This window comes from Oncorhynchus mykiss, chromosome 27 (assembly GCF_013265735.2).
Source record: "Oncorhynchus mykiss isolate Arlee chromosome 27, USDA_OmykA_1.1, whole genome shotgun sequence".
NCBI lineage: Eukaryota > Metazoa > Chordata > Actinopteri > Salmoniformes > Salmonidae > Oncorhynchus > Oncorhynchus mykiss.
In genome coordinates, this window is record NC_048591.1 from 37,602,509 (window position 1) to 37,628,602 (window position 26,094).

The 26,094-nt window shown below is 43.5% G+C and overlaps 1 protein-coding gene across 4 annotated transcripts in view; it reads right to left on the minus strand.

The window, feature by feature from the left end:
• LOC110508013 (tumor necrosis factor receptor superfamily member 19L) overlaps nucleotides 1-26,094 on the minus strand; it is a 79,233-nt gene that overhangs the window by 26,310 nt on the left and 26,829 nt on the right. For all 4 annotated transcript variants that reach the window (XR_005039984.1, XM_036964960.1, XM_036964959.1 and 1 more), the window contains exons 2-3: nucleotides 1,494-1,568; nucleotides 1,229-1,321 (exon numbers count right to left, since the gene is read on the minus strand). Coding sequence is in view for 3 of the 4 variants with exons in the window: in XM_036964960.1 (XP_036820855.1) it covers nucleotides 1,229-1,321; nucleotides 1,494-1,541 (141 nt within the window). In the remaining variant the exon portion in view is untranslated. The remainder of the gene's footprint in view (nucleotides 1-1,228; nucleotides 1,322-1,493; nucleotides 1,569-26,094) is intronic.

A 26,094-nucleotide genomic window follows, 5' to 3' on the forward strand; every position in this document is an offset into this window, starting at 1 on the left:
GAAATTATAAGTGAAACAATCTGTCTGAAAACAATTGTTGGAAAAATGACTTGTGTCATGCACAAAGTAGATGTCCTAACCGACTTGCCAAAACTATAGTTTGTTAACAAGAAATTTGTGGAGTGGTTGAAAATTGAGTTTTAATGACTCCAACCTAAGTTTATGTAAACTTGTTTTAATGACTCCAACCTAAGTTTATGTAAACCTCCGACTTCAACTGTATATATATTAGGCATGTATCAACAAATTAACAAAAACATAGTATAGATGTGGGATCTTAATTTGACCAGTGCTGTCGTGGCAAAACAATCCTGCAGCAACAGGATTTTAACGTATAGTCCATGATGTTGCTTCATCGGTGGTTAGTCTATTGGACAAAAGAACGCCACATGTAAAGTGGAATACTGTCAATATAACCATGTGTTAACGTAGGTTTTCAGTGAATTTATGTTAATCCAAGCTCATCTGTTCTTCCTACCCTGCAGGAAAATTCTCAGCAACAAAGAGTGATCAAATTAAGATCCTACATCTGCATCTTGGTCGTATCTAAAATAAGAGCAGACCCACTGGGAAAAGTTGTTTCAAAGTTGTTTCACCGTCATTTCAATGAAACTACGTTGAACCAACGTGGAGTAGACGTTGAGTTGACATCTGTTCCCAGTGGGGAGAAACACAACTTCCATGCAGTGAGAAGGAGGAGAAAGTGGAGAGGTAGAGGTGGCCTCTGTTGACAGAGGGATCCACGGTGGTAATGTAGTGGAAGAGAGGGTGGGCGGTTTGGCCTGTATAGTGACAAGTGAGTTATAAAAATACATTTAGGATGACAGCGTAATGAGAGGTGAGTTAGGATGACAGGGTAATGAGAGGTGAGTTAGGATGACAGGGTAATGAGAGGTGAGTTAGGATGACAGGGTAATGAGAGGTGAGTTAGGATGACAGGGTAATGAGGGATGAGTTAGGATGACAGGGTAATGAGAGGTGAGTTAGGATGACAGGGTAATGAGGTGAGTTAGGATGACAGGGTAATGAGAGGTGAGTTAGGATGACAGGGTAATGAGAGGTGAGTTAGGATGACTGGGTAATGAGAGGTGAGTTAGGATGACAGGGTAATGAGAGGTGAGTTAGGATGACTGGGTAATGAGAGGTGAGTTAGGATGACTGGGTAATGAGAGGTGAGTTAGGATGACAGGGTAATGAGAGGTGAGTTATGTTAGATCTTCTGTCCTACCTTGATTGGCTCTTGGCCACTGGGGCACTCCAGACACACACACCCCTCCCCCCACCGACACTGCACGGCTACAGTCCCTCCAGAGCAAAACACCTGGAATACACACACAGATCAGTGACACAAATAATGACACACACACACACACACACACACACACACACACACACACACACACACACACACACACACACACACACACACACACACACACACACACACACACACACACACACACACACACACACACACACACACACACACACACCGTGAGAAGGACAAGAGCTGAGCAGCAAAGGTGGTTCCTCATCTTCATCCAGGTATTCTTCTATGAACATATGATCTAGAACAGAGAGGATCATGGGACAACGGGTGAGCTATAGTCAGGGAGGAAATCGAATGCATAATCAAGAAGTCTGGTTTTGCCTGAAGAGATAGACCACTGACTAAAGCGTGATTCAACATGTGTCAGGGGGCTGGGGTCAATCTGTTATATCTGGAGTACTTCTCCTGTCTTATCCGGTGTCCTGTGTGAATTTAAGTAGGATCCCTCTAATTCTCTCTCCCTCCCGGAGGACCTGAGCCCTAGGACCATGCCTCAGGACTACCTGGCCTGATGACTCCTTGTTGTCCCCAGTCCACCTGGCCGTGCTGCTGCTCCAGTTTCAACTGTTCTGCCTGTGGTATGGAACACTGACCTGTTCACAGGACGTGCTACCTTGTCCCAGACCTGCTGTTTTTGACTCTCTCTCTCTCTACCGCACCTGATGTCTCTAACTCTGAATGATCGGCTATGAAAAGCCAACTGACATTTACTCCTGAGGTGCTGACCTGTTGCACCCTCTACAACCACTGTGATTATTATTATTCGACCATGCTGGTCATTTATGAACATTTGAACATCATGGCCATGTTCTGTTATAATCTCCACCCGGCACAGCCAGAAGAGGACTGGCCACCCCTCAGAGCCTGATTCCTCTCTAGGTTCTTCCTGGGTTTAGGCCTTTCTAGGGAGTTTTTCCTAGCCACCGTGCTTCTACATCTGCATTACTTGCTGTTTACAGCAACAACCTGACATAACACACTCCTGAATCATTACAGTAATAACCTGACATAACACACTCCTGAATCATTACAGTAATAACCTGACATAACACACTCCTGAATCATTACAGTAACAACCTGACATAACACACTCCTGAATCATTACAGTAACAACCTGACATAACACACTCCTGAATCATTACAGTAATAACCTGACATAACACACTCCTGAATCATTACAGTAATAACCTGACATAACACACTCCTGAATCATTACAGTAATAACCTGACATAACACACTCCTGAATCATTACAGTAATAACCTGACATAACACACTCCTGAATCATTACAGTAATAACCTGACATAACACACTCCTGAATCATTACAGTAATAACCTGACATAACACACTCCTGAATCATTACAGTAATAACCTGACATAACACACTCCTGAATCATTACAGTAATAACCCGACATAACACACTCCTGAATCATTACAGTAATAACCTGACATAACACACTCCTGAATCATTACAGTAATAACCCGACATAACACACTCCTGAATCATTACAGTAATAACCCGACATAACACACTCCTGAATCATTACAGTAATAACCTGACATAACACACTCCTGAATCATTACAGTAATAACCCGACATAACACACTCCTGAATCATTACAGTAATAACCTGACATAACACACTCCTGAATCATTACAGTAACAACCTGACATAACACACTCCTGAATCATTACAGTAATAACCTGACATAACACACTCCTGAATCATTACAGTAATAACCCGACATAACACACTCCTGAATCATTACAGTAATAACCTGACATAACACACTCCTGAATCATTACAGTAATAACCCGACATAACACACTCCTGAATCATTACAGTAATAACCCGACATAACACACTCCTGAATCATTACAGTAATAACCCGACATAACACACTCCTGAATCATTACAGTAATAACCCGACATAACACACTCCTGAATCATTACAGTAATAACCCGACATAACACACTCCTGAATCATTACAGTAATAACCCGACATAACACACTCCTGAATCATTACAGTAATAACCTGACATAACACACTCCTGAATCATTACAGTAACAACCTGACATAACACACTCCTGAATCATTACAGTAATAACCTGACATAACACACTCCTGAATCATTACAGTAATAACCCGACATAACACACTGCTGAATCATTACAGTAATAACCTGACATAACACACTCCTGAATCATTACAGTAATAACCCGACATAACACACTCCTGAATCATTACAGTAATAACCTGACATAACACACTCCTGAATCATTACAGTAATAACCTGACATAACACACTCCTGAATCATTACAGTAATAACCTGACATAACACACTCCTGAATCATTACAGTAATAACCCGACATAACACACTCCTGAATCATTACAGTAATAACCTGACATAATAAATACTGTCACAACAATGACTGAGAGACAGGTACAGGCTGGTAAATAGTATTGAGGTAACAGCCATTGTTCATGGACAGTGGACACAGGTCAGACAGTGACACAAAGAGATATTCTGAGGTGACATCAGAGCCACAAATAGATAGTTTGGTCATGGAGGTTTCTAAGAATACATCATATAATTACAGTTGAAGTCGGAAGTTTACATACACTTAGGTTGGAGTCATTAAAACTCGTTTTTCATCCACCCCACAAATGTCTTGTTAACAAACTATAGTTTTGGCAAGTCGGTTAGGACATCTACTTTGTGCATGACACAAGTCATTTTTTCCAACAATTGTTTACAGACAGATTATTTCACTTAAATTTCCCTGTATCACAATTCCAGTGGGTCAGAAGTTTACAAGTTGACTGTGCCTCTAAACACCTTGGAAAATTCCAGAAAATTATGTCATGGCTTTAGAAGCTTCTGATAGGCTAATTGACATCATTTGAGTCAATTGGAGGTGTACCTGTGGATGTACCTTCAAACTCAGTGCCTCTTTGCTTGACATCATGGGAAACTCAAAATAAATCTGCCAAGATCTCCACAACTTTGGTTCATCCTTGGGAGCAATTTCCAAGCGCCTGAAGGTACCACGTTCATCTGTACAAACAATAGTACTCAAGTATAAACACCATGGGACCACGCAACTGTCATACCGCTCAGGAAGGAGACGCGTTTCTGTCTCCAAGAGATGGACAATGACCCCAAGCATACTTCTAAAGTTGTGGCAAAATGACTTAAGGACAACAAAGTCCAGGTATTTAACTAGGCAGGTCAGTTAAGAACAAACTCTTATTTTCAATGACGGCCTAGGAACAGTGGGTTAACTGCCTTGTTCAGGTAGGTAGGATAGGATAGGACCTTTTACCTTGTCAGCTCAGGGATTCGATCTTGCAACCTTGGAGTGGAGTGGCCATCACAAAGCCCTGACCACAATCCTATAGAAAATGTATTTGGAGCTATACGGAGTTATACGGAGCCCCCTGCATTGTGGTACGGAGCTCCATTTGGCCTCTGCCTGCCTCTGGAGGCTCCGCAATTGTGTCACACCCTCTATATGGAGCCTCCGACCACATTTTTGTCTCTATCATAAAAAGGCTTAAAACTAGACATCAGGAGAGATGTTTCAATGGAAAAGAGAGTGAGCCATTAAACTCTCCTGACCTAAAATGCCCCATTCCCTCCGTCCGTCTCTCTGCAATGCTCTCTCCCTCCTTCCCTCTCTCTCTCTCCCTCCTTCCTTCTCTGTGCTGTTCCACTGAGACAAAGTGGAAAGTTGTCCAGCAGCTAAATAAAGGAACAATTAACTTTCAGAGGATCTCTCTCCTCTCTGTGGTCAATAAAACTGCCCCTAAATCACAGTTTTAAACACACAGAGAGAGAGAGAGGAGAGAGGAGAGAGGAGAGAGAGAGAGAGAGAGAGAAGTGGGCAAACTCACCCCAGACTGGCAGTGGACTTGGACTCAGTTGCCCTGGCAACAGACTGAGGATGCTACGGATGATGCTACAATGCTGAGTCAAGGAAATACATACACTGTTTGGGTCTCTCTCTTTCTACCAGACACACACACACACACACACACACACACACACACACTGTTCTCTCAGTTGGGCAGAGAGGTCCGTGACACAAGCAAAGTGAACTTGCACACACCTTACACTGCCTAGTCCTACAGAGCACTCAGAGTGGCACACACTCTCTCTCTCTCTCATTTGAACACACACACACATACATGTACATACACACTTAGTATTCTCTGTCTTAGGCTAGGCTGACTGCAGTGTACCTGTGACTGAATAACTGTCATCATTTATACTGTCCCTCTCACCAGCCACACCCCTTCCTGCTCACTGGCCCTGCCCCTATATGCTCTCCACCACCCTCTGCTCACGTATATACACACACACACACACACACGCATGCATAGACACACATACACACACAAGCAAGCATAGACACACACGCATGCATAGACACACACACACACACACACACACACACACACAAGCATGCATAGACACACACACACACACACAAGCAAGCATAGACACACACGCATGCATAGACACACACACACACACACACAAGCATGCATAGACACGCACACACAAGCATGCATAGACACACACACACAAGCATGCATAGACACACACATATGCATACACAGTGATTAGACAGGGTAAAGTATTGGTTATGACCGGTGACACTAACTAATAATGTTACACCTTTAAGGGCTCACCTTAAACACACACACACCTGGTGATTTGAATGATGTATGCCTTTGTATACTATTCCTTACTGTTCTACACAGTCCTACTAAACAGTTGGATATTTACATCTGCTCTACACAGTCCTACTAAACAGTTGGATATTTACAGTACATCTGTTCTACACAGTCCTACTAAACAGTTTAATATTTAAAGTACAGTCCTACTAAACAGTTGGATATTTACATCTGCTCTACACAGTCCTACTAAACAGTTGGATATTTACAGTACAGTCCTACTAAACAGTTTAATATTTACAGTACAGTCCTACTAAACAGTTTAATATTTACAGTACAGTCCTACTAAAGAGTTGGATATTTACAGTACAGTCCTACTAAACAGTTTAATATTTAAAGTACAGTCCTACTAAACAGTTGGATATTTACATCTGCTCTACACAGTCCTACTAAACAGTTGGATATTTACAGTACAGTCCTACTAAACAGTTTAATATTTACAGTACAGTCCTACTAAACAGTTTAATATTTACAGTACAGTCCTACTAAACAGTTGGATATTTACAGTACAGTCCTACTAAACAGTTGGATATTTACAGTACATCTGCTCTACACAGTCCTACTAAACAGTTTAATATTTACAGTACAGTCCTACTAAACAGTTGGATATTTACAGTACAGTCCTACTAAACAGTTGGATATTTACAGTACAGTCCTACTAAACAGTTGGATATTTACAGTACAGTCCTACTAAACAGTTTAATATTTACAGTACAGTCCTACTAAACAGTTTAATATTTACAGTACAGTCCTACTAAACAGTTTAATATTTACAGTACAGTCCTACTAAACAGTTGGATATTTACAGTACAGTCCTACTAAACAGTTTAATATTTACAGTACAGTCCTACTAAACAGTTTAATATTTACAGTACAGTCCTACTAAACAGTTGGATATTTACAGTACAGTCCTACTAAACAGTTTAATATTTACAGTACAGTCCTACTAAACAGTTTAATATTTACAGTACAGTCCTACTAAACAGTTGGATATTTACAGTACAGTCCTACTAAACAGTTGGATATTTACAGTACAGTCCTACTAAACAGTTGGATATTTACAGTACAGTCCTACTAAACAGTTTAATATTTACAGTACAGTCCTACTAAACAGTTGGATATTTACAGTACAGTCCTACTAAACAGTTTAATATTTACAGTACAGTCCTACTAAACAGTTGGATATTTACATCTGTTCTACACAGTCCTACTAAACAGTTGGATATTTACATCTGCTCTACACAGTCCTACTAAACAGTTGGATATTTACATCTGTTCTACACAGTCCTACTAAACAGTTGGATATTTACATCTGTTCTACACAGTCCTACTAAACAGTTGGATATTTACATCTGCTCTACACAGTCCTACTAAACAGTTGGATATTTACATCTGCTCTACACAGTCCTACTAAACAGTTGGATATTTACATCTGCTCTACACAGTCCTACTAAACAGTTGGATATTTACATCTGCTCTACACAGTCCTACTAAACAGTTGGATATTTACATCTGCTCTACACAGTCCTACTAAACAGTTGGATATTTACATCTGCTCTACACAGTCCTACTAAACAGTTGGATATTTACATCTGCTCTACACAGTCCTACTAGACAGTTGGATATTTACAGTACATCTGTTCTACACAGTCCTACTAAACAGTTGGATATTTACATCTGCTCTACACAGTCCTACTAAACAGTTGGATATTTACATCTGCTCTACACAGTCCTACTAAACAGTTGGATATTTACATCTGCTCTACACAGTCCTACTAAACAGTTGGATATTTACATCTGCTCTACACAGTCCTACTAAACAGCTGGATATTTACATCTGCTCTCCACAGTCCTACTAAACAGTTGGATATTTACAGTACAGTCCTACTAAACAGTTGGATATTTACATCTGCTCTACACAGTCCTACTAAACAGTTGGATATTTACATCTGCTCTACACAGTCCTACTAAACAGTTGGATATTTAGAGTACAGTCCTACTAAACAGTTGGATATTTACATCTGCTCTACACAGTCCTACTAAACAGTTGGATATTTACATCTGCTCTACACAGTCCTACTAAACAGTTGGATATTTACATCTGCTCTACACAGTCCTACTAAACAGTTGGATATTTACAGTACAGTCCTACTAAACAGTTGGATATTTACATCTGCTCTACACAGTCCTACTAAACAGTTGGATATTTACAGTACAGTCCCACTAAACAGTTGGATATTTACAGTACAGTCCTACTAAACAGTTGGATATTTACAGTACAGTCCTACTAAACTGTTGGATATTTACAGTACAGTCCTTCTAAACAGTTGGATATTTACATCTGCTCTACACAGTCCTACTAAACAGTTGGATATTTACATCTGCTCTACACAGTCCTACTAAACAGTTGGATATTTACATCTGCTCTCCACAGTCCTACTAAACAGTTGGATATTTACATCTGCTCTACACAGTCCTACTAAACAGTTGGATATTTACAGTACATCTGCTCTACACAGTCCTACTAAACAGTTGGATATTTACAGTACAGTCCTACTAAACAGTTTAACATTTACAGTACAGTCCTACTAAACAGTTGGATATTTACAGTACAGTCCTACTAAACAGTTGGATATTTACATCTGTTCTACACAGTCCTACTAAACAGTTGGATATTTACAGTACAGTCCTACTAAACAGTTTAATATTTACAGTACAGTCCTAATAAACAGTTGGATATTTACAGTACAGTCCTACTAAACAGTTGGATATTTACAGTACAGTCCTACTAAACAGTTGGATATTTACAGTACAGTCCTACTAAACAGTTGGATATTTACAGTACAGTCCTAATAAACAGTTGGATATTTACAGTACAGTCCTACTAAACAGTTGGATATTTACAGTACAGTCCTACTAAACTGTTGGATATTTACAGTACAGTCCTTCTAAACAGTTGGATATTTACATCTGCTCTACACAGTCCTACTAAACAGTTGGATATTTACATCTGCTCTACACAGTCCTACTAAACAGTTGGATATTTACATCTGCTCTACACAGTCCTACTAAACAGTTGGATATTTACATCTGCTCTCCACAGTCCTACTAAACAGTTGGATATTTACATCTGCTCTACACAGTCCTACTAAACAGTTGGATATTTACAGTACATCTGCTCTACACAGTCCTACTAAACAGTTGGATATTTACAGTACAGTCCTACTAAACAGTTGGATATTTACAGTACAGTCCTACTAAACTGTTGGATATTTACAGTACAGTCCTTCTAAACAGTTGGATATTTACATCTGCTCTACACAGTCCTACTAAACAGTTGGATATTTACATCTGCTCTACACAGTCCTACTAAACAGTTGGATATTTACATCTGCTCTCCACAGTCCTACTAAACAGTTGGATATTTACATCTGCTCTACACAGTCCTACTAAACAGTTGGATATTTACAGTACATCTGCTCTACACAGTCCTACTAAACAGTTGGATATTTACATCTGCTCTACACAGTCCTACTAAACAGTTGGATATTTACAGTACATCTGCTCTACACAGTCCTACTAAACAGTTGGATATTTACAGTACAGTCCTACTAAACAGTTTAACATTTACAGTACAGTCCTACTAAACAGTTGGATATTTACAGTACAGTCCTACTAAACAGTTGGATATTTACATCTGTTCTACACAGTCCTACTAAACAGTTGGATATTTACAGTACAGTCCTACTAAACAGTTTAATATTTACAGTACAGTCCTACTAAACAGTTGGATATTTACAGTACAGTCCTACTAAACAGTTGGATATTTACAGTACAGTCCTACTAAACAGTTGGATATTTACAGTACAGTCCTAATAAACAGTTGGATATTTACAGTACAGTCCTACTAAACAGTTGGATATTTACAGTACAGTCCTACTAAACTGTTGGATATTTACAGTACAGTCCTTCTAAACAGTTGGATATTTACATCTGCTCTACACAGTCCTACTAAACAGTTGGATATTTACATCTGCTCTACACAGTCCTACTAAACAGTTGGATATTTACATCTGCTCTACACAGTCCTACTAAACAGTTGGATATTTACATCTGCTCTCCACAGTCCTACTAAACAGTTGGATATTTACATCTGCTCTACACAGTCCTACTAAACAGTTGGATATTTACATCTGCTCTACACAGTCCTACTAAACAGTTGGATATTTACAGTACATCTGCTCTACACAGTCCTACTAAACAGTTGGATATTTACAGTACATCTGCTCTACACAGTCCTACTAAACAGTTGGATATTTACAGTACAGTCCTACTAAACAGTTGGATATTTACAGTACAGTCCTACTAAACAGTTGGATATTTACAGTACAGTCCTACTAAACAGTTGGATATTTACATCTGTTCTACACAGTCCTACTAAACAGTTGGATATTTACATCTGTGTACCATGACTAAACTGAGGGCAGTGGTGTGTGTGTGTGTGTCTCGGCTGTTAATTAACTTAACACAGGTCTGGAAAGCACTCCCATCCTCCCAGTCCCACACACTTCCAGAAACAACCTCTGCAGATTCATGCCTCTGAACCAACGCCAAACGATCTCTTAGTACCCACAAGCACATACAAAACATTTTCACATACAACATTTGAGTTTCAGATTTTTCGCCCGAGGACCTAAACATGGCGGCTGTGTCAAATGACAGGGTTTCGGGGAATCATTTCTGGGAGTGGGAGAAAGATAAACTGAGAGGGAGAAAGATAAACAGAGAGGGAGAAAGATAAACTGAGAGGGAGAAAGATAAACTGAGAGGGAGAAAGATAAACTGAGAGGGAGAAAGATAACCTGAGAGGGAGAAAGATAAACTGAGAGGGAGAAAGATAAACTGAGAGGGAGAAAGATAACCTGAGAGGGAGAAAGATAAACTGAGAGGGAGAAAGATAAACTGAGAGGGAGAAAGATAAACTGAGAGGGAGAAAGATAATCTGAGAGGGAGAAAGATAATCTGAGAGGGAGAAAGATAATCTGAGAGGGAGAAAGATAAACTGAGAGGGAGAAAGATAAACTGAGAGGGAGAAAGATAAACTGAGAGGGAGAAAGATAAACTGAGAGGGAGAAAGATAAACTGAGAGGGAGAAAGATAAACTGAGAGGGAGAAAGATAATCTGAGAGGGAGAAAGATAACCTGAGAGGGAGAAAGATAAACTGAGAGGGAGAAAGATAATCTGAGAGGGAGAAAGATAAACTGAGAGGGAGAAAGATAAACTGAGAGGGAGAAAGATAATCTGAGAGGGAGAAAGATAAACTGAGAGGGAGAAAGATAAACTGAGAGGGAGAAAGATAAACTGAGAGGGAGAAAGATAAACTGAGAGGGAGAAAGATAAACTGAGAGGGAGAAAGATAAACAGAGAGGGAGAAAGATAAACAGAGGGAGAAAGATAAACAGAGGGAGAACGATCATCTGAGAGTTTAAAAAAACACCACTTCAAACAACAAAAATGATGAGATGAGTTGCCTCTCTAAACTGAGGGTGAGCTAGAGAGAGGGAAAGATGGATAGAGAGAGAGGACAGAGAGAGAAAGAGGAGAGGTCGACAGACAGGTTTACATTAGCCGATAAGGCGTGATATTTAGACCCTTGGTTAAAGGGGTTGGATGTAGGCTAATTACAGGTCGTTGGCCAGGCATATTGCTACACTGCCTTAAGAAGCTGTGGCTTTGGGACAGCTTGAGAAAAACCTCCTGATCAATAAAACCACGAGAAGGAACAAAACCGGACAAGCAATTAACAGTTGCCGTTTTGGAACTTGTCAAGTAACAAATTGGAATGATTTGGGAGCGTCCTTTTAGGAACCATGGGGTGTGAACATGTCTGCTGCAGTCCAGCACCCCACCAATCAGCAAGCTCTGATCAAGAGAATCCTTTGACTGGTTTCCAGGAGTGAAACCAGAGAACATTGACCTAAATGTTTTCTACTTTGTCTCCCCCTCTCTCTTCCCTCCTCTCTCCCCCTCTCTCTTCCATCCCTCCTCTCTCCTCTCTTTTCCATCCCTCCTCTCTCTCTCTCTTCCATCCCTCCTCTCTCTCCTCTCTTTTCCATCCCTCCTCTCTCTCCTCTCTTTTACATCCCTCCTCTCTCTCTCTTCCATCGCTCCCTTCTCTCTCTCTTCCATCCCTCCTCCCTCCCTCTCTCTCTCTTCCATCCCTCCTCCCTCCCTCTCTCTCTCTTCCATCCCTCCTCCCTCCCCTCTCTTCCATCCCTCCTCTCTCCCTCTCTTCGATCACTCCTCTCTCTGACTCTTCCATCCCTCCTCTCTCTCTCTCTCTCTTCCATCCCTCCTCCCTCCCCTCTCTTCCATCCCTCCTCTCTCTCTCTTCCATCCCTCCTCCCTCCCCTCTCTTCCATCCCTCCTCTCTCCCCTCTCTTCCATCCCTCCTCTCTCCCCTCTCTTCCATCCCTCCTCTCCCCTCTCTTCCATCACTCCTCTCTCTCTGACTCTTCCATCCCCCTCTCTCTCTTTCATCCCTCCTCCCTCCCCTCTCTTCCATAACTCCTCTCTGACTCTTCCATCCCTCCTCTCTCTCTCTCTCTTCCATCCCTCCTCCCTCCCCTCTCCTCCATCCCTCCTCCCTCCCTGACTCTTCCATCCCTCCTCTCTCTCTGACTCTTCCATCCCTCCTCTCTCTCTGACTCTTCCATCCCTCCTCTCTCTGACTCTTCCATCCCTCCTCCCTCCCCTCTCTTCCATCCCTCCTCTCTCCCTGACTCTTCCATCCCTCCTCTCTCCCCCATCCCTCTTCTATCCCGCTCACTACCCCTTTCTCACTCTCTCCTCTCTTCCATCCCGCTAACCAATTCAGACTCATTCACTTTCATGCAGATGTAGAGAGGCAATGAGAGGCATGCAGATGTAGAGGAAATGAGAGGCACGCAGATGTAGAGAGGCAATGAGAGGCATGCAGATATAGAGAGGCAATGAGAGGCATGCAGATATAGAGAGGCAATGAGAGGCATGCAGATGTAGAGAGGAAATGAGAGGCATGCAGATGTAGAGAGGAAATGAGAGGCACGCAGATGTAGAGAGGAAATGAGAGGCACGCAGATGTAGAGAGGAAATGAGAGGCACGCAGATGTAGAGAGGAAATGAGAGGCACGCAGATGTAGAGAGGAAATGAGAGGCACGCAGATGTAGAGAGGAAATGAGAGGCACGCAGATGTAGAGAGGAAATGAGAGGCATGCAGATGTAGAGGAAATGAGAGGCACGCAGATGTAGAGGAAATGAGAGGCACGCAGATGTAGAGAGGAAATGAGAGGCATGCAGATGTAGAGAGGAAATTAGAGGCACGCAGATGTAGAGAGGAAATGAGAGGCACGCAGATGTAGAGAGGAAATGAGAGGCACGCAGATGTAGAGAGGAAATGAGAGGCACGCAGATGTAGAGAGGAAATGAGAGGCACGCAGATGTAGAGAGGAAATGAGAGGCACGCAGATGTAGAGAGGAAATGAGAGGCACACAGATGTAGAGGAAATGAGAGGCATGCAGATGTAGAGGAAATGAGAGGCACGCAGATGTAGAGAGGAAATGAGAGGCACGCAGATGTAGAGAGGAAATGAGAGGCATGCAGATGTAGAGGAAATGAGAGGCATGCAGATGTAGAGGAAATGAGAGGCACACAGATGTAGAGGAAATGAGAGGCACACAGATGTAGAGGAAATGAGAGGCACGCAGATGTAGAGAGGAAATGAGAGGCATGCAGATGTAGAGAGGAAATGAGAGGCACGCAGATGTAGAGGAAATGAGAGGCACGCAGATGTAGAGAGGAAATGAGGCACGCAGATGTAGAGAGGAAATGAGAGGCATGCAGATGTAGAGGAAATGAGAGGCATGCAGATGTAGAGAGGAAATGAGAGGCACGCAGATGTAGAGAGGAAATGAGAGGCACGCAGATGTAGAGAGGAAATGAGAGGCACGCAGATGTAGAGAGGAAATGAGAGGCATGCAGATGTAGAGAGGAAATGAGAGGCACGCAGATGTAGAGAGGAAATGAGAGGCATGCAGATGTAGAGAGGAAATGAGAGGCATGCAGATGTAGAGAGGAAATGAGAGGCATGCAGATGTAGAGAGGAAATGAGAGGCACGCAGATGTAGAGAGGAAATGAGAGGCACGCAGATGTAGAGAGGAAATGAGAGGCATGCAGATGTAGAGAGGAAATGAGAGGCACGCAGATGTAGAGAGGAAATGAGAGGCACGCAGATGTAGAGGAAATGAGAGGCACGCAGATGTAGAGAGGAAATGAGAGGCACGCAGATGTAGAGAGGAAATGAGAGGCATGCAGATGTAGAGAGGAAATGAGAGGCACGCAGATGTAGAGAGGAAATGAGAGGCATGCAGATGTAGAGAGGAAATGAGAGGCACGCAGATGTAGAGAGGAAATGAGAGGCACGCAGATGTAGAGAGGAAATGAGAGGCACGCAGATGTAGAGAGGCAATGAGAGGCATGCAGATATAGAGGAAATGAGAGGCATGCAGATGTAGAGGAAATGAGAGGCACGCAGATGTAGAGGAAATGAGAGGCATGCAGATATAGAGGAAATGAGAGGCACGCAGATGTAGAGGAAATGAGAGGCACGCAGATATAGAGGAAATGAGAGGCACGCAGATGTAGAGGAAATGAGAGGCATGCAGATGTAGAGGAAATGAGAGGCATGCAGATGTAGAGGAAATGAGAGGCACGCAGATGTAGAGAGGAAATGAGAGGCATGCAGATGTAGAGGAAATGAGAGGCACGCAGATGTAGAGAGGAAATGAGAGGCATGCAGATGTAGAGAGGAAATGAGAGGCATGCAGATGTAGAGAGGAAATGAGAGGCATGCAGATGTAGAGAGGAAATGAGAGGCACGCAGATGTAGAGAGGAAATGAGAGGCACGCAGATGTAGAGAGGAAATGAGAGGCATGCAGATGTAGAGAGGAAATGAGAGGCACGCAGATGTAGAGAGGAAATGAGAGGCATGCAGATGTAGAGAGGAAATGAGAGGCACGCAGATGTAGAGAGGAAATGAGAGGCATGCAGATGTAGAGAGGAAATGAGAGGCACGCAGATGTAGAGAGGAAATGAGAGGCACGCAGATGTAGAGAGGCAATGAGAGGCACGCAGATGTAGAGCGATGGACTGAGGAATAGAGTGTGAAGTAACTGAAAATAACTGAAAACTCCATAAATGCACTGAACTATAATAAAGAACCAACAAACGCAGAAGATGGCACTGAAAATGAAAAAACAAAGGATAGAAAGGAATAGGAAGTTAAGAACAGTGAAGGGAAGGAGAATTACAATGTAAATCTGGTCAGCTGTGTTAAACAGTAATTATTGGGCTTTGCCAAACTCCCCCATCTTTGATTGACCAATGAAAAACATAGGATATGATGCCCACTGTTTGACGGTCAAGTTTTTGTTTGTTAGCGGGCTGAAAAAGACAAAATGAATAGATGGCATAAACATGTGCATCATTACACAGTGGTTTTGGGTGAAGTCTGAAATCACCGCCAAAGTGTGTCAAGTATTTTTCTGGGCCCATGATGTCATGCTTGGCCACACTGAGAGAAAACCTTGGGGTTAAAGAAACAGGGATGTAGGAGGCATGAAACCACAACAGTCACAAAAAGACTGGAATAAGTCTGCGAGAGCTCTATTTTTTAATATAGGTATCTCCTGGGGTACATGATCCCTGCCAGCATTCTCCTTGTCTTACCTCTTTATCTTCTATTGGGGAGGGAGGGTGGGGGGGGGGATTTAATGAGGCACAATCAAGATAATATTCCACCCTCTCAGCTTGTGTAGTGTTCATCTGACTGGGGAGGAGAGAGAAGCCAACCAGATACACACACAATCTCTTACAGAGACACAGTAGAGACTATGTGATGTCACTGGGGTAAAATTCCACTGGAATGACATGGTGACATCCCTCACTCGTGGTGCGTCAGAGAGACAAACACACAGAGCCATAGAATTAGTGGACAGGATAACACACAGGGCCATATAATTAGTATTAGTGGACAGGATAACACACAGAGCCATAGAGTTAGTGGACAGGATAACACACAGAGCCATAGAGTTAGTGGACAGGATAACACACAGAGCCATAGAGTTAGTGGACAGGATAACACACAGAGCCATAGAGTTAGTGGACAGGATAACACACAGAGCCATAGAGTTAGTGGACAGGATAACACACAGAGCCATAGAGTTAGTGGACAGGATAACACACAGAGCCATAGAGTTAGTGGACAGGATATCCCCTCTAAACTACATGCAGTGGTGCTCATCACATCAACTCGCACGTCAATGGTTTCATCCAGTTCTCCAGTTATCAAGTTGGAGTACGACATCTGATGTCACAATGGAAACAGAAGAGGGACACTAGTGGTGCAGAGCTACACTGTCCCTGTTTCCCTCAGCAACACAGCGTGACACACTTAGCAGCCTCTGTCAAGGATGTACATTGAGCTCAGGTTAGGGAATGAATCACATGGCCCCATTGATAGATACACCATATCTACAGTGAGCTCAGGTTAGGGAATGAATCACATGGCCCCATTGATAGATACACCATATCTACAGTGAGCTCAGGTTAGGGAATGAATCACATGGCCCCATTGATAGATACACCATATCTACAGTGAGCTCAGGTTAGGGAATGAATCACATGGCCCCATTGATAGATACACCATATCTACAGTGAGCTCAGGTTAGGGAATGAATCACATGGCCCCATTAATAGTTACACCATATCTACAGTGAGCTCAGGTTAGGGAATGAATCACATGGCCCCATTGATAGATACACCATATCTACAGTGAGCTCAGGTTAGGGAATGAATCACATGGCCCCATTGATAGATACACCATATCTACAGTGAGCTCAGGTTAGGGAATGAATCACATGGCCCCATTGATAGATACACCATATCTACAGTGAGCTCAGGTTAGGGAATGAATCACATGGCCCCATTGATAGATACACCATATCTACAGTGAGCTCAGGTTAGGGAATGAATCACATGGCCCCATTGATAGATACACCATATCTACAGTGAGCTCAGGTTAGGGAATGAATCACATGGCCCCATTGATAGATACACCATATCTACAGTGAGCTCAGGTTAGGGAATTAATCACATGGCCCCATTGATAGATACACCATATCTACAGTGAGCTCAGGTTAGGGAATGAATCACATGGCCCCATTGATAGATACACCATATCTACAGTGAACTCAGGTTAGGGAATGAATCACATGGCCCCATTGATAGATACACCATATCTACAGTGAGTGACAATGTTGTTGTTTTGGCTCTGTACTTCAAAGTTAAACTGAAGACTGACAGCTGTAATTTGAAGGTATTTCCATCCAAATCAGGGTGAACTTAGACATTACAGCACTTTTTGTACATAGTTCCCCATTTTAGAGAACCAAAATTATTGGGACAAATTCACTTAAATGTGGATTAAATTAGTCCTAACATTTAGTATTTGGTCCCATATACCTAGTACGTAATGATTACATCCAGCTTGTGACTCTACAAACTTGTTTGTTTTTGTTGTGTTTCAGATCATTTTGTGTCCAATATGAATTAATGGTAAATAACGTCATTTAACGTCATTTTGGAGTCAGTCTTGTCTCATCGCTGCAACTCCCGTACAGACTGGGGAGAGGCGAAGGTCGAGAGCCGAAACACAACCCAACCGAGACACACTGCCCACTTAACCCAGAAGCCAGCCGCACCGATGTGTCAGAGGAAACACCGTACACCTGGTGACTGTGTCAGCGTGCACTGAGTCCGGGCCGCCACAAGAGTCGCTAGAGCGCGATGAGAAAAGGATATCCCTGCCGGCCAAACCCTCTCCTAACCCGGACGACGCTGGGCCAATTGTGCACCACCCCCATGGGTCTCCCAGTCACGGCCGGCTGCGACAGAGCCTGGACTCAAACCCAGAATCTCTAGTGGCACAGCTTCACTGTGATGCAGAGCCTTAGACCACTGCCCCACTCAGGAGGCCCTATCACAAATGTTTTAAAAAACAGGACAAATCTGAGGGGCCACGTGCCCTTGTGCCTCTTATGGGCATGACTCCTATGGTGGGAATGATAACCAGCTCTCGGGAATGTTAAATGACTCCATGAGTGTGTGTGTGTGTGTGTGTGTGGACTGTGTATGAGCAGGGGTTTAGTCATGGGTGTTACAGTCGAGGCAGGTGCTACTTTCCTCATCTCTTCTCCTTTCCTAACTATCAGTTTACCTCCTACAGTATGCCCACATTTCACACACATATACTTATGCATCATAAACATTTTAGTTGGGTTCAATATCTTTATGAAAAATATGCTGCCTGCGGAAATTCAAGGTCTCAATTTCCTGCTGAATGCCATGTCATTACTTGGTGGTTGTTCTGTTTTTCAGACACAGTCATAGTTAGGCAGTTAGGCATCCAACATGGCTGCTGAAATAGTTGCATGAATGACTGAGGCTAGGCTCCAAACCATCACAGAAAATTAAGTTCTGCCTGGCCTCGTTCAGGGGCAGAACAACAGATTTTCACCTTGTCAGCTCGGGGGATCCAAATTTGCAACCTTACAGTTAACTAGTCCAACGCAATAACGACCTGCCTCTCTCTCGTTGCACTCTACAAGGAGACTGCCTGTTACGTGAATGAAGTAAGCCAAGGTAAGTTGCTAGCTAGTTAAACTTATCTTATAAAAAACAATCAATCATAATCACTAGTTAACTACACATGGTTGATGATATTACTAGATATTATCTAGCGTGTCCTGCGTTGCATATAATCTGACTGAGCATACAAGCGTACAAGTATCTAAGTATCTGACTGAGCGGTGGTAGGCAGAAGCAGGCGCGTAAACATTCATTCAACAGCACTTTTGTGCGTTTTGCCAGCAGCTCTTCGTTGTGCGTCAAGCATTGCGCTGTTTATGACTTCAAGCCTATCAACTCCTGAGATGAGGCTGGTGTAACCGATGTGAAATGGCTGGCTAGTTAGCGCGAGCTAATAGCGTTTCAAACGTCACTCGCTCTGAGCCTTGGAGTGGTTGTTTCCCTTGCTCTGCATGGGTAACGCTGCTTTGACGTGGTGACTGTTGTCGTTGTGTTGCTGGTTCGAGCCCAGAGAGGAGCCAGCGAGGAGAGGGACGGAAGCTATACTGTTACACTGGCAATACTAAAGTGCCTATAAAAACATCCAATCGTCAAAGGTTAATGAAATACAAATGGTATAGAGGGAAATAGTCCTATAATTCCTATAATAACTACAACCTAAAACTTCTTACCTGGGAATATTGAAGACTCATGTTAAAAGGAACCACCAGATTTCATATGTTCTCATGTTCTGAGCAAGGAACTGAAACGTTAGCTTTCTTACATGGCACATATTGCACTTTTACTTTCTTCTCCAACACTTTGTTTTTGCATTATTTAAACCAAATTGAACATGTTTCATTATTTACTTGAGGCTAAATATTTTTTTTAAATATATTATCTTAAGTTAAAATAAGTGTTCATTCAGTATTGTTGTAATTGTCATTATTACAACAAAAAAAAAACACCAAAAAATTGTCCGATTAATTGGTATCGGCACTTTTGGTCCTCCAATAATCGGTATCGGTGTGGGGTGTTGAAAAATCATAATCAGTCGACCTCTAGTGTGTGTGTATGTGTGTATGTATGTATGTATGTATGCATGCATGTATGCGTGTGTGTGTGTATGTGTGTATGTATGTGTGTGTGTGTACGTGTGTATGTATGTATGTATGTATGTATGTATATATGTGTAACCGATGTGAAATGGCTAGCTAGTTAGCGGTGGTGCGCGCTAATAGCGTCACTCACTTTGAGACCTTGAAGTAGTGGGCCGCAGCTTTTGTGGAGCGATGGGTAACGATGCTTCGTGGGTGACTGTTGTCTGTGTGTGCAGAGAGTCCCTGGTTCGCGCCCTGGTCGGGGCGAGGGGACGGACTAAAGTTATACTGTTACATATGTACGTATGCATGTGTGTGCATGTATGTACAGTGCCTTGCGAAAGTATTCGGCCCCCTTGAACTTTGCGACCTTTTGCCACATTTCAGGCTTCAAACATAAAGATATAAAACTGTATTTTTTTGTGAAGAATCAACAACAAGTGGGACACAATCATGAAGTGGAACGACATTCATTGGATATTTCAAACTTTTTTAACAAATCAAAAACTGAAAAATTGGGCGTGCAAAATTATTCAGCCCCTTTACTTTCAGTGCAGCAAACTCTCTCCAGAAGTTCAGTGAGGATCTCTGAATGATCCAATGTTGACCTAAATGACTAATGATGATAAATACAATCCACCTGTGTGTAATCAAGTCTCCGTATAAATGTACCTGCACTGTGATAGTCTCAGAGGTCCGTTAAAAGCGCAGAGAGCATCATGAAGAACAAGGAACACACCAGGCAGGTCCGAGATACTGTTGTGAAGAAGTTTAAAGCCGGATTTGGATACAAAAAGATTTCCCAAGCTTTAAACATCCCAAGGAGCACTGTGCAAGCGATAATATTGAAATGGAAGGAGTATCAGACCACTGCAAATCGACCAAGACCTGGCCGTCCCTCTAAACTTTCAGAGAAGACTGATCAGAGATGCAGCCAAGAGGCCCATGATCACTCTGGATGAACTGCAGAGATCTACAGCTGAGGTGGGAGACTCTGTCCATAGGACAACAATCAGTCGTATATTGCACAAATCTGGCCTTTATGGAAGAGTGGCAAGAAGAAAGCCATTTCTTAAAGATATCCATAAAAAGTGTTGTTTAAAGTTTGCCACAAGCCACCTGGGAGACACACCAAACATGTGGAAGAATGTGCTCTGGTCAGATGAAACCAAAATTGAACTTTTTGGCAACAATGCAAAACGTTATGTTTGGCGTAAAAGCAACACAGCTGAACACACCATCCCCACTGTCAAACATGGTGGTGGCAGCATCATGGTTTGGGCCTGCTTTTCTTCAGCAGGGACAGGGAAGATGTTTAAAATTGATGGGAAGATGGATGGAGCCAAATACAGGACCATTCTGGAAGAAAACCTGATGGAGTCTGCAAAAGACCTGAGACTGGGACGGAGATTTGTCTTCCAACAAGACAATGATCCAAAACATAAAGCAAAATCTACAATGGAATGGTTCAAAAATAAACATATCCAGGTGTTAGAATGGCCAAGTCAAAGTCCAGACCTGAATCCAATCGAGAATCTGTGGAAAGAACTGAAAACTGCTGTTCACAAATGCTCTCCATCCAACCTCACTGAGCTCGAGCTGTTTTGCAAGGAGGAATGGGAAAAAAATTCAGTCTCTCGATGTGCAAAACTGATAGAGACATACCCCAAGCGACTTACAGCTGTAATCGCAGCAAAAGGTGGCGCTACAAAGTATTAACTTAAGGGGGCTGAATAATTTTGCACGCCCAATTTTTCAGTTTTTGATTTGTTAAAAAAGTTTGAAATATCCAATAAATGTCGTTCCACTTCATGATTGTGTCCCACTTGTTGTTGATTCTTCACAAAAAAATACAGTTTTATATCTTTATGTTTGAAGCCTGAAATGTGGCAAAGGGTCGCAAAGTTCAAGGGGGCCGAATACTTTCGCAAGGCACTGTATGTATGTGTGTGTTTGTGCGTCTGTGTTTGTGCGTGTGTGTGTGTGCGTGACTAGGTTTGGCTGGATGTAGCTGTGGCCACATCTTGCTCAGTTTGTCAACAGTGTGGCTTTTGTCGCTTCTCGTTTTCTAAGATGGCTGCCACTCCTGTGGTCTCTCTTCTGTGGCTTCAGCTGACCCCAGTTCTGAAGAGGACATTCCTAAAGTCATGCACTCCCTGACATCTCACACTTTGACCTTGAATGAATAGATGGTTTCACCCTTTCTTCCTTCTCCCCTAGACCCACCCCTCTTCATAATATATTAGCCCCTCCCATCTCCTGGATTCATCCAATCAAATTAACAAAAGAGAGAGCAGAAAAGCCTTTGGTTATAATCACAAATATTTCAGAGGAAATTGAGAGGTGGTTCATCAGGTGTGTGTGTGCTTCTGTGTGTCTATTTTATAGAATTAGAGAACCTAATTCCAATGCCGTGTTTCTGAGCATCTCCTGAAACTTGTATTTCCGCTGCGTGTCTAAAACCGAGATCACTGGGATACAGCTCTCCGGGTTCGGGAATGGTTCCCCATCTGGCTCGTGTCTCACAGTCTCTGGAATGGTTCCCCATCTGGCTCGTGTCTCACAGTCTCTGGAATGGATCCCCATCTGGCTCGTGTCTCAGTCTCTGGAATGGTTCCCCATCTGGCTCGTGTCTCAGAGTCTCAGGAATAGTTCCCCATCTGGCTCGTGTCTCAGGAATAGTTCCCCATCTGGCTCGTGTCTCACAGTCTCTGGAATGGTTCCCCATCTGGCTCGTGTCTCACAGTCTCTGGAATGGATCCCCATCTGGCTCGTGTCTCAGGAATAGTTCCCCATCTGGCTTGTGTCTCAGGAATAGTTCCCCATCTGGCTCTTGTCTCAGGAATAGTTCCCCATCTGGCTCGTGTTTCAGAAATAGTTCCCCATCTGGCTCGTGTCTCAGTCTCTGGAATAGTTCCCATCTGGCTCGTGTCTCAGTCTCTGGAATAGTTCCCCATCTGGCTCGTGTCTCAGTCTCTGGAATAGTTCCCCATCTGTCTCGTGTCTCAGAGTCTCAGAAATAGTTCCCCATCTGGCTCGTGTTTCAGAAATAGTTCCCCATCTGGCTTGTCTCACAGGAATAGTTTCCCATATGGCTCGTGTCTCTGGAATGGTTCCCCATCTGGCTCGTGTCTCAGAGTCTCAGGAATAGTTCCCCATCTGGCTCGTGTCTCAGGAATAGTTCCCCATCTGGCTCGTGTCTCAGTCTCTGGAATAGTTCCCCATCTGGCTCGTGTCTCAGAGTCTCTGGAACAGTTCCCCATCTGGCTCGTGTTTCAGAAACAGTTCCCCATCTGGCTCGTGTCTCAGGAATAGTTCCCCATCTGGCTCGTGTCTCAGGAATAGTTCCCCATCTGGCTCGTGTCTCAGGAATAGTTCCCCCTCTGGCTCGTGTCTCAGAGTCTCTGGAATAGTTCCCCATCTGGCTCGTGTCTCAGAGTCTCTGGAATAGTTCCCCATCTGGCTCGTGTTTCAGAAATAGTTCCCCATCTGGCTCGTGTCTCAGGAATAGTTACCCATCTGTCTCGTGTCTCAGGAATTGTTCCGCATCTGGCTCGTGTCTCAGGAATAGTTTCCCATCTGGCTCGTGTTTCAGAAATAGTTCCCCATCTGGTTCGTGTCTCAGGAATAGTTCCCCCACTGGCTCGTGTCTCAGGAATAGTTCCCCATCTGGCTCGTGTCTCAGAGTCTCAGGAATAGTTCCCCCTCTGGCTCGTGTCTCAGAGTCTCAGGAATAGTTCCCCATCTGGCTCGTGTTTCAGAAATAGTTCCCCATCTGGCTCGTGTCTCAGGAATAGTTCCCCATATGGTTTGTGTCTCAGGAATAGTTCCCCTTCTGGCTCGTGTCTCAGGAATAGTTCCCCCCCTGGCTCGAGTCTCAGGAATAGTTCCCCCTCTGGCTCGTGTCTCTGGAATAGTTCCCCATCTGGTTCGTGTCTCAGGAATAGTTCCCCATCTGGCTCATGTCTCAGGAATAGTTCCCCATATGGTTCGTGTCTCAGGAATAGTTCCCCCTCTGGCTCGTGTCTCAGAGTCTCAGCAATAGTTCCCCATCTGGCTCGTGTTTCAGAAATAGTTCCCCATCTGGCTCGTGTCTCAGGAATAGTTCCCCATATGGTTTGTGTCTCAGAAATAGTTCCCCTTCTGGCTCGTGTCTCAGGAATAGTTCCCCCTCTGGCTCGTGTCTCAGGAATAGTTCCCCATATGGTTTGTGTCTCAGGAATAGTTCCCCTTCTGGCTCGTGTCTCAGGAATAGTTCCCCCTCTGGCTCGAGTCTCAGGAATAGTTCCCCATCTGGTTCGTGTCTCAGGAATAGTTCCCCATCTGGCTCGTGTCTCAGGAATAGTTCCCCATATGGTTCGTGTCTCAGGAATAGTTCCCCATATGGTTCGTGTCTCAGAGTCTCTGGAATAGTTCCCCATCTGGCTCGTGTTTCAGAAATAGTTCCCCATCTGGCTCGTGTCTCAGGAATAGTTCCCCATATGGTTTGTGTCTCAGATATAGTTCCCCTTCTGGCTCGTGTCTCAGGAATAGTTCCCCCTCTGGCTCGTGTCTCTGGAATAGTTCCCCATCTGGTTCGTGTCTCAGGAATAGTTCCCCCTCTGGCTCGTGTCTCAGGAATAGTTCCCCCTCTGGCTCGTGTCTCAGGAATAGTTCCCCCTCTGGCTCGTGTCTCAGGAATAGTTCCCCCTCTGGCTCGTGTCTCAGGAATAGTTCCCCCTCTGGCTCGTGTCTCTGGAATAGTTCCCCCTCTGATCACTAGGACTAGGATATAGCGTTCCAGGTCTGAAATAGTTCCCCCTCTAGCTCGTGTCGCAGTCTCTCCTTCAATTACAATGTTCCTGAGCCCTGCGTCCAGAGAACTGGGCCCAGGTCGAATTCAGACTTGGGATTGAAGTGGGAATTTCCTTGGCAGGGATATTCTTGGCTGACATTGGGATGGGGACCGCAGTGGCACGGGCCGCCTGGATGTGTTCCCAACTGCTCCATTTCCTGTATGTACGGCAGGACAGACGGACGGCTTCATAACAGCCCAGCCACACCGCTGTATCCTGTTACACAGGCCAAAATGTTTTTAAGTCGGGGCATTAAACGTTTCCAAGGTGTGTAGGAGAGTCAAAGTAAGATCCACAACTTACAAAGAATATACCTGACCCGTTAACTATTACCATAGATCATGTATGACTTTGTACAGTGTGTGTGTGTGTGTGTTCCCAGTGAATACAGTGTAATGTGTGTAGTTTAGGTTGGTTTCCTCCTCTTGTCCCAAATACTCAGAGGTGAGAGGCTGCAGTAAGCTTCCTGTTGCTGTTGGAGTAACCACAGTTACAGTCACTATCAGCTGGGACATTTAAGAGCTTGATTGTGGTGTCTCCTCTTTTCTGTCTGTCTGCCTGTAGGTCTGCCTGTTTGTCTGTCTGTCTGTCTGTTGAGGCATGCTGGCTGACATTCCTTTCACTCCTTCTCCTTATCCACTGTTCTTAACCTCTCCCTTTCTCTCCTTATCCACTGTTCTTAACCTCTCCCTTTCTCTCCTTATCCACTGTTCTTAACCTCTTCCTTTCACTCCTTATCCACTGTTTTTAACCTCTCCCTTTCACTCCTTATCCACTGTTCTTATCCTCTTCCTTTCACTCCTTATCCACTGTTCTTAACCACTCCTTATCCACTGTTCTTAACCTCTTCCTTTCTCTCCTTATCCACTGTTCTTAACCTCTCCCTTTCCCTCCTTATCCACTGTTCTTAACCTCTCCCTTTCACTCCTTATCCACTGTTCTTAACCTCTCCCTTTCTCTCCTTATCCACTGTTCTTAACCTCTCCCTTTCACTCCTTATCCACTGTTCTTAACCTCTCCCTTTCACTCCTTATCCACTGTTCTTAACCTCTCCCTTTCCCTCCTTATCCACTGTTCTTATCCTCTTCCTTTCTCTCCTTATCCACTGTTCTTATCCTCTTCCTTTCACTCCTTATCCACTGTTCTTATCCTCTCCCTTTCACTCCTTATCCACTGTTCTTAACCTCTCCCTTTCACTCCTTATCCACTGTTCTTAACCTCTCCCTTTCACTCCTTATCCACTGTTCTTAACCTCTCCTTATCCACTAATCTTAACCTCTCCCTTTCACTCCTTATCCATTGTTCTTAACCTCTCCCTTTCACTCCTTATCCACTGTTCTTATCCTCTTCCTTTCACTCCTTATCCACTGTTCTTATCCTCTTCCTTTCACTCCTTATCCACTGTTCTTAA